At 34.4% G+C, this 19,728-nt stretch overlaps 1 protein-coding gene across 3 annotated transcripts in view; it reads left to right on the top strand.

Annotated features, from left to right (window-relative positions):
- FNBP1L (formin binding protein 1-like) overlaps positions 1-19,728 on the top strand; it is a 54,420-nt gene that overhangs the window by 20,846 nt on the left and 13,846 nt on the right. For 2 of the 3 annotated variants that reach the window (XM_008586638.1, XM_008586636.1), the window contains exons 5-8: positions 4,441-4,545; positions 8,615-8,743; positions 10,778-10,924; positions 13,126-13,329. In XM_008586638.1, the coding sequence (XP_008584860.1) occupies positions 4,441-4,545; positions 8,615-8,743; positions 10,778-10,924; positions 13,126-13,329 (585 nt within the window). Of the gene's footprint in view, positions 1-4,440; positions 4,546-8,614; positions 8,744-10,777; positions 10,925-13,125; positions 13,330-14,767; positions 14,927-19,728 lie in introns of all 3 variants that reach the window. The other variant, XM_008586635.1, reaches the window with a different exon arrangement.

The raw sequence follows: 19,728 nt of genomic DNA, 5'->3' as shown, positions 1-19,728 counted from the left end.
AAACTTTTAGGGAGTTGTTTACATTGATTAAATTTTAAATTGCCTTAACTAGCATCCTTAGTATTTGCCACTTAATGAGTGTGTGTGTGTATGTGTGTGTTTTCAATTGCACAAAATAATAGACTCCTACACTTATGAGTCATTGGTTCCTTTAAAAATTGGTGTTGGCATACATCATTGTAGTTAACATGTGCTGACTTTCTTTTAGAACAGTTGGCAGTTATTAAGCAAAAGTTTTAGAGGTCATAAGTAAGAAAGTTGCAACAAAAATGTAGGAGAGATTTGTTTTAGGTACTAATAATACCATGAAAAAAAATGTGAGTTCAACTCTACTCATGTTTATTGAAAGTATCCTTGAAACGTACTGGTCCCTGGAGGCACAAAAGCGAATATAACGTGGTTCTTGTTTTTGTGGACCTTGCAGTCTAGTAAGGGAGACTGACAAATATAGTTTTTGTTTAATATATACAAACAAGTATAGGATCCTATTTTCTAGTTCCATGTCTTCTTTAGTCAAGAAAATGAAATTATAGAATTCCTAATATGGTTGAAATAATGGAAATTGAGAGGAGCTATAAAGAACTGAGGGAAACAGGTTGAATTAGTTACAGAGTATTGAAAATTGAGGGAAAAAAATGTGGAAGACAGTTATTAACCCCAGGATTAACAGAATAGGCAGCACTGGCATTTAAGATGGTAGAAGAAAAGAGTAGCCTGTGCAGGAGATCTTGAAGGAATGGTAGAGATTAAGAAGATAGAAGTGTTTGAGATGTCAGGTCCATCAGTTAGGAAGCTCCAAGTAACAGAACATACAAGTTTATAAGAACAGAGCTCAGAAATGGAGCAGTTCCAGAGTTGGTCATTAGCTCAGTCATGTCACCAAGGCTGCATCTCCTTTCCGTCTACGTTCCATCTTGACCAGATTGGCTCTATTTCTGTCTGTTTTTATCAGGAAAGGAAAATTTCCCCAGAAAACCCCCAGCAGACTTCCTCATGGGTGCCTTTGACAGGATTAGATTACTTGCCCATGCCCTAGCTGTGGAGATGCTGCAAAAGCACGTATCAGCTATTTTCAGCCTCTGTACTGGGAGGCAGGCTCTGCTAAGCAAGGGTGGGGGGTAGAAGTGGCTGTTATCAGCCTGCCACACAAAGGATGAAAAAGAGAATCTTTTCTGGAGTGTATTTCTATATTGTATAATGATACCCTATCTTTCAGGGAAGGAGTATTTTTAATATTATTGTACTAGTGTTTCTTTTGCTGTTGCAAGGAAATTATTAGGTAGGTGTTTTTCCACAAATAAAATTTCTAATATAAAAATACTTTTGTGTATAAATAGCCTCAATTTGCACCATAATTAGTAGCCTGTAGCTACTCAGTTTGAAAACATAGCTCTGAACCGAGTTTCAGAGAATTAAAATTTAATCTTAATTTTCATAGGAAAGTGGCATCTGTATATTATGCATATCCAGATATTTTTATGTGCTTTGAATAAATTCTAAGTACCTTAGTTGGTGTCTTATACTAATCAAAATACAAAATAATGCCTACATTTAAAGAATTTTGTAGAAAATTTATGAGCACATTTAGTTAATGTGAATTACAGGTTTATGGCAAACTGAGCCAACTCAGAAACCTTTTGGCTACAAATATCTAGATGTAATAACTATTTTTTTTTAAACTGAATTTTAAGCTCTCAGCTACTTGAAAGGAGGGGAAATTTTGAAACTAGGGTAAACAATGCCAGATCAATAGGTGTTTGTGAACTGATAGGGTGACATTTGGAAAAATGGGGGCAAGGGTATTGGGGGTATGATGGTTTACAGGACCTGGTACTTGCCTAAGGGCTTAGGTTTTAATACTTGCACAGGGACAGAGATTAGGCTTGACCTTCATATGTTGTAGGGAGTTAGAGTTGTATAAAATTTGAGCCTCTGAAGGACTAACCGTTTAGTGAACAGTGGACTATAAAAATTCTGCCCACTGGCCAAGAGAGACATCAAAGAAACTTATCTCTGTCTGAAGGTCAAAGGAGGTGAGGTATTATGTGAGAAATTTAAACCCTTTGAACTTGTAGTCACCAGGTTTGGGATCCAAATTTTACTATTTATATGGTTTTGTAATATCCAAGACAAGAAATTGACATTGTAACTGATTCTCTAAAGGAGTTTAGGTAAATACAAAATGTTAAGATCCACTGTTTTTTTTTCTTCTGAGCAATTCTTAGAATACAGGTAGCAAGATATGTATTTTCCAGGCAAGAAATTGGAAGAGTCTTCTCTGGGGAATCTAACTAGAGAGAAAAACTTCCAAGGAAACTACCTGGCCATATCACTCCAGAGAGAGAGAGCATAATGCACAAGCCTTACCTGAGGAGCTTGCAGTTAGCTTTTTAAAAAAGAGCAGATAGCCAAGGACCCCCAGGCATTTAAATAAAACATCTAATATGCACATCAGAGACCAAAACCAAAACACGGAGAAGAAAAGCAACTTAGAAACAGTGACTATGAAAGGAAAGAAAAATTAAAAAAGCAAAAACAAATAAACAGAACACCCAAAACTGTTATTAATATTCTTAAAGAATATTTTGAAGAAAATATTCGAGAAAATTTTGCATCCATGAAATAAGAATAAAGTACATAAAAAAGCAACATGTAAAGAACAACAAAGAACTTTATGATAGTAGAAATGAAAATACCTCTAGAAAGGATGAAAGATAAAATTGAAGAAATCTCTCAGAAAGTAAAGAAAAATGACAGAGATCGAAAATATGAGAGAAAATTAGAGGACTCATCTAGTAGGTTTATTTTTAAAATAATAATGTCCTAGAAAAGAGGAAACATAGAAAATGGACAAAAATAAGTCAAGAAAAATTTCCCCAGAACTGAGACGTTAGTTTTCAGATGGAAGGGATTTCCCAGGTGCCCAGCACAGTGGACCCACATCAAGACATATCTTCATGAAATTTCAGTACACTTAGGCGAGACAGAACATTCTACCAGCCTCCGGGGGGGGAGGGGGGGACAAATAAAACAAATAAACATGCTTTCTACAATAGATCAGGAATCAGAATGGGATTGGGCAGTCACACAGGCAGCTGGAAGATAGTGGAGTAGTACTTTTAAATTTCTGAAGGAAAATGATTTCCAACTTACAGTACTATACCCAGCCAAATTTTATCAATTAAAAGTGATGGTAAAGGCATTTTTAGCCATGGAGACTCAAAAAATTATCTCCCACAAACCTTCTTTTAGGAAACTACTGCTGAGTGTGTTCTAGCAAAATGAAGTGAACCAAGAAAAGGGAAAATGTGGAACTAGCAGATCCAAATCAAGAGAGAGGTAAAAGGAATCCTCAGGATGGGATAACAGAGAAGGGAAATCCCAAGGTAACAACTTTGTACCAGGCCTACTTGGTTATGAGTTAACATTTCAGCAGGTTAGAAGCCTTTGGGAGAGACTTGATCAAGAAAATAAAATTGATAGAAATTTTTTTTTTCCCCTTTTTGTCTTTTTTTTTTACTGACTGGTAACGGGATCGCAACCCTTGGTGTCGCGCCTGTACCGGGGACTGGCAACGGGATCGCAGCCCTCGGTGTTGCGCCCGCACCGCGCTCAGCCAGTGAGCGGGAACTGGTCTCCACATGGGATCCGAACCCTCGGCGGGAGCGCCGCCACACTCCCAAGCGGCGCACTCTCCAGTGTGCCACTGGGCCGGCCCAAGATTTTCTAATGTGTTAGTATTAATTGCGGAGAGATTTAAAGAACTGGAGGTAATTGGGATTGAGTAAGAGATAACGTGCATTGAAAACTAAGCAAATTGAAAAAAAGAAGACATGTATTAACTTCAGGGTAAAAAAAAGTATGTAGGAAAGGAAGTATATGTTATATATTACATGCCTCAGTTGTGAATAGCTTTTATAAAGTCTTAGTAATTTGAATTAAATAAAAAATTTAAAAAAGATCTGGGTCTGGACTGATAATTCCTGGGGCATCTGGCAGAAACAACATAAAACCACTTTGGAGGGACACGTCCACACCCCAAGCTGCCTTGGAGTCCCACCAAAAAAGTATAAAAACACACACCAAAACTAATCAACTAAACAAAAACACCAAACGAACCAAAAAAGTCCTGCTGAAGATGAGCGTACAATAAAATACTACGAAACATTTTTTTTTTTTATTGAGAGGAGGTGAGATAGATAATAAACTCAGTCATGCCTGTGTTGTTTTTTCTTCAGTCTATAGTTAATGTCTGATATTTTAAGGAACATGGATTGGTAGTAATAGTAAAATTTATTTTTAATTTAGGAAGGACAAATTTTACTTTTAGTATGCAGTTCATTTCTATACAATACACGGTGACAACATTTTAAAGTTATTTCTTAAACTAGATAAATCTAATTTTATTTTCTCAGTGTGACATTTTAATTTTTTTAACAGAGTAAAAAGAAATTTGAAAGAGAATGTAGAGAGGCAGAAAAGGCACAACAGAGTTATGAAAGATTGGATAATGATACTAATGCAACCAAGGCAGATGTTGAAAAGGTAAGAAATAATCCAAACCAAATTTGATATCAAAATATTGTTACTTGCATATGGAAAGAAGTCACATTTGTGTCAGTATTAGAATTTCCTCAAGAGGTACACTGTATCTAAATCTAAAATATACGAATATTTGCCTACTATAAATTACACATATTGGTCTGAGAAGGTAATTAATATGTGTTAATTTATTGTAATATCTTAGCTGCATTCAAAATGTAGAGGAAAGACATAGTTGCTGTTGGGATTGAGTTTCTGTCCTATTCCAAAATAGGATAAGATAGCCTAAGTCATGTTAATTGTGTATGCAAATAGGATTTGGGTAGTGTGCTTCACCAACTTTACAGAAGGTAAAACATGATAAAACTGTCTGAAGTATGTGATATTAGCTATTTATTTATTCATTTTGGAAAACTGAACCCTCATCACTGATTCTGGGCCAGATGTTCTGTAATGTAACTATTGATAGGCTTAGCCCTGTAACTACCACTGCTTAGCCTCCCCTTCTCCATTCCTGTATACTCCTTATCTTAGAACATTTGACACAGTGATAGTGCTGAAATGTTGAGATTTTGAAATACAGATGAAATTGTCTTCACATTTTTGTATATACTTGAGTGGAAAAAACACAAACTCAGTGTCTCCCTCTATACTCACACAACACGCTTCTGCCACCAGATAATGTGGGGTTTTCTCCCCACCCCCAAGGAAGCAGTTCTGCAGTAGATACCAGCTGGGTTCTTCCAATTCAATTCCAACACTGTCTACCTGGAGATAGCATCAGATCCCACAGGTTGAGGGCTCAGTCCCACAAGACTACTTCCTACTTCTGATGCCAATCGCAAGCCCCAGGTTTTTACCCTGTGCTTCTGACTGACTGGCTGTAATACAGGGCCCCCACTACCTGCTCCTTGGGTTCAATTAATTTGCTAGGGCGGCTTACAGAACTCAAGGGAACTCTTGAGGTTTACTACTTTATTATAAAGTATATTACAAAGAATACAGGTGAAGACACGGAAAGAGTGAGGTATGGGGGAAGGAGCGTAGAGCTTCCATGTCCTCCCTGGGTGTGCCACCCGCCAGGAACCTCCACATGTTCAATTATCCTGGAAGGCCCCTGACCTCTGTCCTTTTGGGTTTTTATGGAAGCTTCATTATATTGACATCATTGAAGCATGGACAACAGTGTAGAAATGTGACTAGACAAAAAAGGTATGATCTAATACTAAAAGACTGAGTGGGCAAACACAGCAAGTTTTATTTGTTCAGATTCTTCTTGGCCTCTCTGTACAGCATTTCTTCCTCATGGGTATTGGACAGCACTCCTTCTGAAATGGGAATCTGATGACCTACTAGCAGATAAGGTAGATCAGAGAATTTCTTTATAGCCAGCTTCAAGACAGAAGTGGGGGAAGATTAGAGTCCTGCCTTAGGGAGCCAGGAACTGTGGACAAAAATCACATATATGTTATAAACCATATATATGTATATAAAATAATATGACAATACTAAAGGACCACAATTGGTATATTTTCTCTTTAGGATTTTCTGTTCCTATAAGATCAGAATGAGAAAAAGTAAGAAGGAAGAGGGGATAATGTATTTCCTGCTTTCCTTTTTTAAAAAAAATCAATTAAAAAAACACTTAAAATCATATAAATTCCAGGTTAAAATTACCTTGAAGGTCTTCTAGTATAACTCATGATTCTTATATATTTTCTACCCTATTTTTAATGGTTCATTATACCTCTAAGGATATATTTTCCTGTCATTGGAAATGTACAGACTTAGGGCAGTTTGCCGATTTTTTTTTCAACGTTAACATTTCCTTATATTGGCCCACTTGTCTCTTTTTGAGGTACAATAGAAAAATAGCAAAATTTTTTTTCCCTGTCATAATAGCCTTTTAGATATTTGCACGATAGATATCATGTTTCTTCAAATATTCCACATATGAAACAGCTTCAAGTTAACTTTCATTTTGACTACTTTCCTTTTTATACCCTTTAATTTAAGAATATTTCACTTAAAATAGTTTTCTCAATTGAATATAATAATCCAGGTATGGTCTGATCAGTTCTCCCTTGTCAAAGCTCTAAATTTACGTTAGTATGGCCTAAATGTATGTCGACTTGAGTAGCCACATTTTTTCAATTGACTCCTGTTGAGATTACAGTTTATTGAAATCCCCATGTCTTTCCACATATTCTCTGGTATGAGAATATGTGTGTCTGAGACAGAACTTGTACTGTTTGTATTTTTTTTTTTTATTTTTTTTGTTCTTTTTGAGACCGGCTGCACCACGCTCAGCCAGTGAGCGCTGTGAGCGCACCGGCCATCCCTATATAGGATCTGAACCTGCGGCGGGAGCGCTGCTGCGCTCCCAGCGCCGCACTCTCCCGAGTGCGCCGCGGGCTCGGCCCCTGTTTGTATTTTAAATTCATATGTGCATCTGTATCAATTGTTATATTTGATCCTGCTATTAAGGTTTTTAGATCCTGATTTTGATCACCTACTATATTAATTTCCTTCCCAGCATTATGTCATACACATAATTAATCACTGTGTTGTCATTACTTGATAAAAATGTGGGCCACAACAATTGGAGAAAGCACTATTTTATACATGGGAGACTTCCTTGCAGGTTGACAATGAGAACTCCTTTGACTTGTTATCAAACATTGGTTGAATATATTACTAGGCAAGCTAAGGCTACTCTTTAATTGGATTCTCAATAACTTATTTCTTAATTTTGTCCATAGATATTTTTCGAGACTAGTCACACATCTTGAAATCTAGATATAACACGTCTACTAGTTAGTTTGGCCTAACTTGTTCAGAATTTTTTATGTTGATTTGTTTGCAACCCCTTTAATGATTAGAATTAGAGAAGGCGTCAATTGTTTTAACTCCTAGCCTTATCCTCCTTAATATATCCTGACGGAACCATAATTTGTGGAGGAAAGAGAAAGGGGAAGGGGATAAATGAATGTGTACTTAGAGTTCTGGGTTAGAACTTAGAATGTATTTTTTCTGTAGAAATGCTGTGGGCCATGATGTTTAGTGTTCATGGTGCCTACTTATTTATTGTAATTTTGCAGCACACTATGGATTAAATGGACTTTTAATGGCTTCTCTGAGATCTTGGCTACCACATATTTCCACAGGCCAGTTCATTTCTGAGTTAAAAAGAACTAACCTGTAGATCTACTGTTAGAAAGTCAGGGACTACATTTGTGTAGACTGGAATTAGAATAATGAGATGTATTTACAATGTGCTTTACAATTTACAAAAACACTGTGATTTATTCCTTGCAACACTGTAAAAAATTGAGTTCAATTTTTATTTTGTTTTTTTCCTGTTATTTTAGAACAATTTGGAAATCTGTTTATATTACTCTTCAATAAGTGTAGAATTAACAATTTGTGTTTGTTTTCTAATGTTCTCACCAATGTAAATGATGATAATTTGATTTGCTAAAAGAGAGAGGAACAGAACTATATTCTAGATAAGCATTCCTTAAAATACCTGTGGTTTTGTACAGAGACAGAAATCACTGTTGAATATTACATTATTCAAAATCACATTTTTATCATTACTTAGTTTCACTGTGATTTTAGTTTCATATTGTAGTTGGATATAAGTGTATCATAAAGAAATGTTTTACTACTAACATTTTTAACAGTCTAAAATATTCCTGAAGTGACCTGTTTTTCTCTTGTTAAAAGCATATGGTTTCAAATTATAATGCCTTATTTATTTTTAATCTGGATTTGGTAACGAGGGACTTCATTTGAATGGATTATCGGAATGGGGGAGGACTGTTGTAACAGGGGGAGGGAGAACATTGCAGTAAGGAGACTACTCTGACCGTAAGATCTGCATGTGGCTCCTTAAATTTTAAATGGTATCAGTAGTTGGAAAAAGTCAGATAACTTCATTATTCTCATGATGTCAGGTGTTGTTTTCTCCACTAATATGATCTAGTTTTAGTATAATTTTCAGAAAAGTAAATTGCTATGATTGTGTTATTTTTGTTGTTGGTAATGATTTGAACCAATTTGTCTCTAGGCCAAACAGCAGTTGAATCTGCGTACACATATGGCTGATGAGAATAAAAATGAATATGCTGCACAGTTACAAAACTTTAATGGAGAACAACACAAACATTTCTACGTAGTGATTCCTCAGATTTACAAGGTAAATTTTTGATATATGAAGTTAATCTAGTTTTAAAGTTGGAAGAGCTAGTCTTTAAATGTAAAACTTAACTTTTAAATCTTAGACATAAGAATGTTTCTAGATTCACTAGTCACTAAGATTGGTGAGAAGAGATCTCGTTATGATTCTAGATTTGAAAAGAAAATGTTTAAATCACAAATTTTCCTACACATTTGATTTTAGTGTTATAAGTAGTCCACTAAAGCAATGACATTTTTTTTTTGTCTTTTTCCGTGTCCGGCAACGGATCGCAACCCTCAGTGTCGCCCCCGCACCGGACCGGGACCGGCAACGGGATCGCAACCCTCGGCGTTGCCCCCGCGCCTCGCTCAGCCAGTGAGCGGGAACCAGTCTGTACGTGGGATCCGAACCCTCGGCGGGAGCGCCACCATGCTCTCAAGCGGTGCACTATAGCAGTGCGCCACCGGGCCGGCCCGCAATGACATTTTTGAAATACATTTAAATACTGTATCATTAAGTCTTTTGACATGATGGGGAGTTCACTGAGAACTCACGTAGAATTGGGATGTAGTTTTTTGCTCACGTAGAATTGGGATGTAGTTTTTTGACACTATGTCAGAGTCGTTGGCATTAGTCCAGATGGCAGAAATAAATCTTATAAAATGTATTTGCTAGCCTGGTTTTTGCTTGCTTATCCTGCTGGTTTCGTTAGATCATAAATGTAAATTAGGCCTTGAGCTTGCTTATAAATTCTGTCTGTCATCATTTGATGGTAGTAGTTACCAAACAGCCTCAGGTAAACACACCAGAATTTAAACGAGGGTTAAATTATGTTACTGCTTTTTCTAGAAAGAAGAGAAATTAGAGGAAAGGAATTTAGTAAAATAGTATTGAATGAGATAGTATCTAAGAGTGCAGAGATTGTGTGGAAAGAGTGTCAGCTCAAGTATACTTCTTTTTTCTTTGTAAGGCGTTAGAAGTACAAAGGAAGCATAGTGAGAATTGGTGGACTAGAGTCTGTCGGATTCTGGTCTAATACAGAGCATCAAGCTTGTCAGTCCTCACTCTGTGGTGCTTTTCTAGCCTTGCTAGTTAAGTCTTCATATTCTGAGAAGACCTTAACTTGGAGATAAACTACCTTTGTCTTTTGGGGCCTGAATCTTTTGTTCGTACCTCACTATGGAGCAGTCTTGCCATTTTGTGATGCTGGAGCAGTTCTTTTGTGAAAATGCCATCTCAAACTACCAGTCTTTGGGAAGTAATTAAAGAGGAAAAGTGCTATGAAGGTTATGGCATTGGGGGACTTGAGCAGTATAGCTGCTTCCCAGGAAAGAGAAGGGTCAGTGTTGGCAAATAGGAAATTAAGTTATTGCGCTTCATGAGTCCCAAAATATTTCCTAGTGGCATGTGCCAGTGAATTGTGAATTGTGGGGATTCTATATATGTGTCACCTTGACCTTTTGGCTTCTTGTTTTTTCTCTTGTGTCCTCAACTCTTTGATTGTCACTCTGAGCTGTAGGCCGGTAGGTCTGGGTAGCTGTTTATATGCATTGAACTATGGATCCTTGGTCCAGTAAGGTCTTGCCAAAGTAGTATGAACTGACTCAAGGGGTTAGAAGTCCTGACTTGTAAATGTTATAGGCCAGTGGCTTTAAAAAAAAAGAATTAGTGCCAGAATTTTGTCTTCAAATGAAACTTTTCTGGAACCATAAACAACAACTAATCTGATTAACAGTAAGAGGTGGGAGTAGTGTGGGTCAGAAAGCTGGTAGCTTGTAAGAGCTCTTTTTAGAAGGTGTGAAAACCAGTGTCACCTGGTTTTAGGATGTACCAAAAGCCTTGGTATTTTTTTCTTTCTTTTGCTGTTTAGCAGGCCTCAGGTTTTAAGTATTATAAGTCTATAGCACTTGTTAAAATGGTATTAACAACAGTGTGTGACTATTAGGGTAGAAATCTTTACTTATTTTTTGTGGGAGGGTCATTAATTGATCTTCAGAATGATAAGAAAATTTAGTTTTTCTTTTCTTTTTTTTTGAAATTTCTGATTATTAGCAACTACAAGAAATGGATGAACGAAGGACTATTAAACTCAGTGAGTGTTACAGAGGATTTGCAGACTCAGAACGCAAAGTTATACCTATCATTTCAAAATGTTTGGAAGGAATGATTCTTGCAGCAAAATCAGTTGATGAAAGAAGAGTAAGTGCTATATAATTGTCTTTGAATAAATGTTTTTGGTTTAGGTGTGCAGTTTAAGTTAATGAAATGAGTTGGGAAAGGGGTGAATAATCTGACAGGTAGTTGTTTCTAAATTATATTCTATAGAAAAAAAGTCTTGAAATAGGTTAGACTCCTTAGGGCTCAAAGGACCATTCTAAGTGCTAGAATTTTGATTCTTAAAAAAAAAAAATTCTAACCCTCTTCTTCCCCAACTAATTTTTTAGTTCTAATTCAAGAGTATAAGTAACCTTGAACAGTGTGTTACAAATTGTATTATTCTATTAATCTAGTGAAAGTTTAGAGGACATGTCAGATCTAGAGTTGTCAGAGTTGCCTTCCACATAAGAGTTGGCACTTGAGCTGGATCAAGAAACGTGGGTAGTGTGCTTGGACTGATGACCCATGAGGAGGAGGCAGGAGGGCGACGTGAGTAGAGGAGACAGCACGGCCTTCCTCCCCCTTGAGGAACTGCACGTGTATCTAATCACACTGTGTCTTGATTAAAGTGTAGCAGAGTCTTGTATCTGGTTGCTTCTCAGTTTATTTGGTTGAAGGATCAAAAAGCCTGGTTGGCAGAAACTGAGGATATGAGGGAAGACCAAAGAGACGAGAACTAGTGTTTGGGATATGTACCACATATTTTAGCCTTCACAGCAAACCTATCAGGTAGATATTATATTAGTGAGGATCTTTCCTATAACGACTAATACAATCTTGACTTAAATTTAAAGAAGAAAAGAGGATTTTTGGCTTCTTATTTATTTTTTGGGCAGCCGGCTATGGATTTTTGGCTTCTCTAATTGGGAATTCCAAAGTGCATATATTTTTCAGTGTGGCTGGACTCAAGGTTATACAATAGAGTTAGGTCCCTCCTCTACTCTCAGTCTTTTTACCCATTAGCACATGATTGCTGGGGGTACCATTAGTGACAAAAGTAAGGTATGACTTAAGGATGGCTTTTCACTAAATGATGGGCAAAATGTACTGTTAACAGAAGCAAGGAATATAAGAGGAGAGATGGTTAGGGATGTGGAGGAGTTTATGAAGATAAAGTATTCTATTTGAAAATACTGAGTTTAAGATGTCAGTTGAACATTCAGATAGAGGTATGTATTAGTCCATTTCTGTTGCTTATAACAGACATACCTGAAACTAGGTAATTTGTAAAGAAACAATATTTATTGCTTACAGTTTCAGAGGCTGGGAAGTCCAAAGTCCAGGGAACACATTTGGTGAGGGCAGTGACTCTTCACAGTAACTCAGGTGTCACATGCTGAGAATGGTGGAGCAGAGAGAGGTAGATAGCTTCCCACAGGCTTTCCTTTTGAGCCATCAGAACCACGCCCATGAATACCATTAAACCATCAATGGATGAATCCATTCACTAGGGCATGGTCCTCACAAACTAATCACCTCTTCAGGGCCCCACCTTTCAATTACCATAATAGGATTTTCCACCCTCCCAGCAGTCACAGTGGGGATCAAGCCTCAATGAGTCTTGGGGGGATGGACATTCATCCACACCAAGGTATGTATGTCTAAAAATAATATATGATATTCATGTGAGTTTTTAAGTTTTAGGTAAATGGGGTTAAACTTTATATTTTCAAACTTGCTTTTTACCCTCAGTACTGTTTATAATATCTTTCCCCATTGCTCTTTAACATCTGGCAGTATGTATTTCATGTATTTTATTTATTTTTTTCCCCGTTGGATAGCCTTTCTATTCATCTCTTATTCTCTTTTACAATTAGATGCTCTATCCTCTTTCCACAGATCAACCTCTTTGTAGATACCCCTTAAAGCAAAAAGCCTTTTTCCTTTGAAACTTCATTGAATTTCTGCTTTACAGTAACCTCTTTTTATATTCATTTTGTCAGTTAGGTTCTTATCAGCTAACCCCTCTTCAGACGAATTCCTGAGAGTAAAAGCATTTTCTGAATATAGTAATTTAATTAAGTGGTAATTTGTTTGTAAGTTAGTATATTTTTCTATTGAGATTAAAATATTTAGGGTTTATTACAAATTCACAAGAAGTTATTCAATTTAAACCTTTAATGATTGCTATAGAACTATTTCTTTAAACTTTTGTTTTTTTACACTAATTAAAGTTTTGAAAGCTAATGTAGTATTAATAAGCAAATGAAATGGTTTTAAAAAGTGATCTTTCTTGTGTATAGGACTCTCAAATGGTGGTAGACTCCTTCAAGTCTGGTTTTGAGCCTCCAGGAGACTTCCCATTTGAAGATTACAGTCAGCATATTTATAGAACCATTTCTGATGGGACTATCAGTGCCTCCAAACAGGAAAGTGGGAAGGTTGATGCCAAGACCACAGTAGGAAAGGCGAAGGGCAAATTGTGGCTCTTTGGAAAAAAGCCAAAGGTAAACAGTCGTAAGACCCCTAAATGCTAATAAGTTTAAGTGTGGCAATTATATCAATATAGGTTTTGAGTGGATAATAATTTGTTATTAATAGAGGATAAATATTTTCAACTTGAATGATTTAATTAACTTTTTACTTCTTATGAGACATAGAATTTATACCTTAATGGTAAAATTTATTTTTGGATTTAACACTTGACTACTGCTTAATAATGAGTAAGAATATTAACTAAAGTTGTTAATATCTAGCTAAATTATACACTTTTGGAATTTTGTGTGTATATAGTTTCCATCGGAATTTCTAAGGAAACATAATCTAACTGAAAGACAACTAAAATCGTAGTTCTCAATTGGAAAGAATGTCCACAGAAATAATAAATGTAAAATTAGGTATTATAGATTATACTAATAAAGTTATTTTTACTACCCATATGAGTTTTTAATTGGAAGGGCTCAGTGTTCTTGGTTAATTGAAGTTGAAAAAAATCTCTAGTTTGCTAAGAGAATCTCACTCTTAACTTCTTATTAGAACCCACCTTTTGATGTGCTGTTTATTTTAGATAAATCTAGATCAGCAGGCAAGCAAATGGAATAGATGAGTGCTTTGTCTTTCTATCAATTAAGTGATCGTAATAGTGTCATATCAGTAAGGAGAATAGATACACACTTTTAATCTGATGTGTTATATTAAAGTATATGCAATTATTTTAATTCTTCTTTTGATCCTGGCATATGAGATATGTAGATGAAATCAAAATTTAATTCAAATTATACCTATAAATATTTTAAAGAATAATTATAATTAACCCGGGCTTTATTCATGCTTTTAATAATATTGTCCAGTCAAGAATTTGAGAGGTGAGACCTTTTTTAGTCCAGAGTAGCTTAGAAGTGCTTAGAAATACAAAGAATGCTGAAATTAAAAAGTTGGGGGTGAAATAAGGATGATATAAACAGAGTTGGGAGAAAAGACTTGAATATAATGAAATATGTGATAATAATCTCTTACAGTTTTAATATTTTATGTGACATTACCTATTTAGATAACTTCAGCTGTAGCTGCAGCCTTTGTGTCTTGACAAGTACAGGTTAAATATAACTAGAGTCCATGGTGGTGCTAATATTCTAATATTCTAGAAATCAGAAAAGAATTTTTAAATCTAGGTCATACTGCTCTCTCTAACATTATAATTTGTGTACTCTATATTTTTAATGTCAGCTTGTGAAAATGATCAAGTGAAATGGTACATTTTTAAAAGCAAATTTGACTTTTTAAAATGATAGTTTTTGGCAAAACTATGTTTACTTTCTTATAATATTTTTATAGAAAACTTTGAGATATATTTTGTGAAAAGTATGTTGCCAAAAATAGAATTTTCATTTAGGAAAAAGCTATGCACATTTGGCTTATTGATTCCTTTCTTTATTTCCATATTAGCCACAGTCCCCACCCTTAACCCCTACTAGTTTATTCACATCCAGTACTCCTAATGGGTCCCAGTTTCTCACATTCTCCATTGAGCCCGTGCATTATTGTATGAATGAAATAAAAACAGGGAAGCCCAGAATTCCTTCTTTCAGAAGCCTCAAAAGAGGGGTAAGTTTAATAATGGGTTAAAATGCATGATGGCCTATTGTGTGTGTAGTGTGGCTTTTAATACTCTCCACCCTCATTATAAGGCTCTCTCCTATAAATACACAGTTTAAAAACACCACATAATTAAGTATAGCTGCCCTCAAGTTAAAAACAACTCCTCTTTATAACATTTGAAATGCTCAACCATAAAAGAATGGTATTATAAAGAGGGTGGTGGGTACGATCATATTTTAGCTATTTATTTTTTGTTTTTGTGAAATCATATGTCCACCATTGTCTTGTAATGTATTTACATTTTTAAGACTTTCAGTAATTTGTCACTGAAGTTACTCTTGTAATAATTTGTCACTAATGTTGACTTCACCTGCCAATTTTTTAAAGTATTATTTTGTTGACAATGAAATGTCAAGCTCGATTTTAATTTCTCTACTTAGTTTTAGAAAGCAAAAAGCACAATTTCCAATAGTTAAATTAAAAAAATTAAAGATAGGCGTATTAAATAATCGAGATTGTAGATCTAATTAAGATAATATATTAGAGGGTATTTTGTAAATTGTAAAGCCTATAAAAATACTAGGTATTACTAAGTAATGTTTACATGGAATTTTTCTTGGACTAAAAAGTAACGTACTTTTTACCAGAATTTTCCCTTATTCTTTTTTTTTTTTTTTTTTTAATTAGCCAGCCTTTGGCATTTACTTATTCCTAAGAACATTCTGCAAATGAAAATTTATAGAATAATAAAAAGCAAATATTAAATTGTTTCTTAGCAACAACTATTATACTACTGATAAATAGTGTTATTCAGTTATGTTAGTGAAGCTAATTTTTTTTGTTATGTCTGACTTTAAGGGTGTGCTTTTAATATTTATAGCCTATAATTTAGATTCATTTATAAGATTTGTTTGGACATTTGAAAAACATAGTTGTGATAACCCACAGATGAGAAATCAGAGTTTATCAGTGTCATAAGAAGTCTGGTCATTAATAGTAATATGCTAAAGTTGGGTTTGTTCTTTCTTCCTCCTTTCCTTTTCTTCCCTTCCCTTTCTCTTTCTTTTTTATCTTTCCTTTTCCTTCTTTCCTTCTCTTTTTCATCTCTTTCCTTCCCTGTCTTTTTCTTCCTTTCTGTAGCCTTTCATTTCTTCAAATTTCATTTTGGCCACCTGTGGAAAAAGATATATTAGTTTAGGGCAAAATTACATCATTATATATTTTTATATTATAACAATATGACAAACTTAACTGATGTCAGTAATGCAGCAGAAATGTTCTAGTGTGTTATGTCCTTTTCTGGGTTTCCTTTCTTCCTCCAATGACATGAACTTCTTCGTATCTACCACACTTAATTCTGTATATGGATGATATAGGTAATTAATGACATTTAAAAAGTCCCTATGGACGAGTCTGTATCCTACAGGCATGCTTTCAAAAGCTCTTAACACTTGTTTGAAGGACTTTAAGAAATCATATTTGGGATTTCTATTACCTAAGTTACGAGGGTAGGACTAATTTACAGGTTGCTTCTCTATGACAATTTAAACTACACTTGATACTATGTTGTTACATAAATCACAAGAAATTACTATTTAGTAGCCATGTTTTTGTAATTCTTTATGTATACTACGTATTGAGTATACCAGGCCCAGTTTAAATACTCAGTTAAAGTACTATGTCATATTGTACATGGCACAGTATGAGGGTACTTCAAAAAGTTTGTGGAAAAATAGAATTAAAGATAATATGAGTCTTTGCATTAACTTTTTCAAGTATCCTTGTATAGTCAGAGTTATGAAATAAGTGTAATTCGATGAAAAAAGTTTAGGTAATTAGAACTGTGAGCACTGGAGAGAGAAGCTTAAATATGTGACATCTTCATTCTTATTGAATAAGTTTGTAGATAGAATTATACAACTGTAGAACTTAAAACTATGTGCTCGATTGTTATTTATGTTCATATATTGCTTTAATTTTAAATAGTCATACACTGTTTTTACACAGGCCTCGTTTAGAAGGCAGAAATCCCCTCCCAGTTATTTTATTAGTTTCTATGCCAAAGAAGAAAGCAGTGTGCAAGGTAGGAAATATGACAGACAGACAAACCACTATTTTATTAGTTTCTATGCCAAAGAAGAAAGCAGTGTGCAAGGTAGGAAATATGACAGACAAACCAACACAGGCCTCGTTTAGAAGGCAGAAATCCCCTCCCAGTTATTTTATTAGTTTCTATGCCAAAGAAGAAAGCAGTGTGCAAGGTAGGAAATATGACAGACAAACCAACTAGGGGACTGGACTGGAGGATGGAGCAGGGAGGAAGTATATTATAACCTTGGGATTGAGAAATTTCATTCTAGTTTTGAGTGGTATTTGGTAGTTAACCCATAGAGATGTTTCATAAAGAGGCTTTTCAATATAGAAAAATCTAAAAAAAAGAAGGTAAGCTTTCATTAGCCAATTTATGTGTTTTTACATGGATTTTTCAGTCTATTAAGCATACAAAATAAGTCCTGAGGTTTCTTAAAGTTAATGAGTTGTACCATGCAATTCAGAAACTCTTATTTTGAGCTACATTTGTTGGACATTGTTTTTCCTAAGTAGCTCTTCTAAAAAATTACAGTTTTTTTTTTTTTTTTAAAGAACACCTGGTGTATGCAGTTTCCAGTATCAATAAGGATAAATGTTGGTCTGAGTGTTATATTAGACCATTGTGTTTGAGTTTGACAGTGGTACCACTGGATCTTTTCTGAGGGATGAGGGTCTTTAATTTCTTTCTGTGACATCAAATTCTAACCATTAATGGATATTTGAGGGTATGCACAAACTTAACTACTTACTATACAAACTAATAATTTTACTCTATAACTAATAATTTTACTCTATAACTACTTCATTTAATATTTGTTGGATACTCCTTTTTTAAAGTAATAGATTTATCTACCAATAAGCTCATGTTTTCTGTCTAAATTGTTCGTGTTCTTGTAGACTTCCAGTCATTTTTCTAAGCCTTTCTCTCTCCAGAGTACAGTTCTCAGGATACTTAATAATTGTAATTGCCTGATTTCCTTTTTAGCTCTCTCTTGTATTTATTTATTAAGCTATAGTGGGTATATGAAATTTTCTAGTTTATAGATAATTGTATATGAGAGTATTTTTGTATTGCACATTTATTACTTTAAAAAAATACACAGAATGTATTTCCAATATTTTTACAAAGAACTTGAGTTTTTTTATGTCCCTAAATCTAAGGTTAATGAACTGTAAATTTATTTTCCAATAGCAAAAGAACATTAGTTAAAAACTGAAACATTTGCTACTTCAGCTATAATTATCTTAATGTTTTTTCTAAAAGATATTTGTATAGAAATTGGAAAAATAATTTTTATTACTTAGACGTTTAGTTGGTGAAGATGATCATAAATGATGATAAGTCAAATATTTAAATATTTTGTTTCTTGGCCTATATATGATTTTGTTTAATAGCATTTAAAGAAGGCCATGAATTTCTTTCTTTAATTTAAACCTTTTTATTTCCTCACCAGGAGTTTTGTCATAGCAAAATAAATTGTGGCTTTTGTTTCTCGAAACTGACAGTCTAAAGAATGTTAAGCTTAATTTTAAGAGATAGTGGATAGCAAATGTCATCTTTTCTTATCATAATAACCATTGATATATATGGCCAACTCATCAGAGATAAGGGGTAGATATTTTTGTGAGATACTTATTAAAATCATGTTTTTAATGTGAAATTCTACCAGACATCTCCCTACTACCGTCTCTTTAAAATACCATCGTTTGGAAAACAGGGAAAAATAAAAATTTTAGAGGCCACTAACCAAATAGGATGAATGTGAAGATTAATTTTTTAAAGCTCTGCTGTGTATTCTGGATCTCTCTGTGTGTGTGTGTGTGTGTGTGTGTGTGTGTGTGTGTGTGTGTGTGTGTGTACATGTACAAGCAGTTGGGATGGTAGATAGATGCCATGCCAGTTGCCAAGTCCTTCTAATCCATGGAATGTGGGAGATCTCTGTCTATATCTATATGGTACTTTTGCTGTACAAAAACACTCTGGTTGGTCTCTTCAGAATCTGTGTTATTTCATATTTTCAGAAAGAATAAATTTTAAACAATCTTCTAAAAATCAAAGTTAATATTTTTAGTGTTGTTTCTCAAGCAGTATGGATTTCAGAATAAAAACTGAAAAACAGAAGCAAATTCCACTTATATATTTGTGTCTATTAGGATAAAAGTATGGGAAATTTGAATCTGGGTAACTCATGTATTATTTTGATAATAATGTGTTTTTAATGTGTATATATTTAAAAAAGCACCTTGAAACCAAAGTAAAAATGTTACCCTTACCTAATGATGATATATTTAAATTTGAAACAGTATTTTGAGCTTTAAAAGTTCAGATAATGGTGTTTTCTTTAATGTATTGCGAAGAGCATTCTATTTTCTAATATTTCATACAAGATTTCTTTTTAAATGGCTAATATTAGATCTTTTATGTTTAACTTTTCAAATATTAGTATTTTAAGAAGACGAGCTATATAAATCCACTTACATAAAAATTCTCTTTAAAAGAAAATCCATGATTACTGATCGAATAATTACTATTTACTTTTGAGTTTTAGTTAAACTTAGAAAATATCTACCCATTATCATTGGTGTATTTTTTTTTTTTTTTTTGCAATTAATTTACTTTACTGAAATGTGCTTAAAGTTGTTTTTCTGGCAGTTTTAGTTAAACTTAGAAAATATCTACCCATTATCATTGGTGTATTTTTTTTTTTTTTTTTTGC

The sequence above is a fragment of the Galeopterus variegatus genome, unplaced genomic scaffold (genome assembly GCF_000696425.1).
Source record: "Galeopterus variegatus unplaced genomic scaffold, G_variegatus-3.0.2 Scaffold4060, whole genome shotgun sequence".
In the NCBI taxonomy this organism is placed as follows: Eukaryota; Metazoa; Chordata; class Mammalia; order Dermoptera; family Cynocephalidae; genus Galeopterus; species Galeopterus variegatus.
Note: the sequence above shows the minus strand (reverse complement) of the source record. Positions and strands in the feature narration are given on the sequence as shown.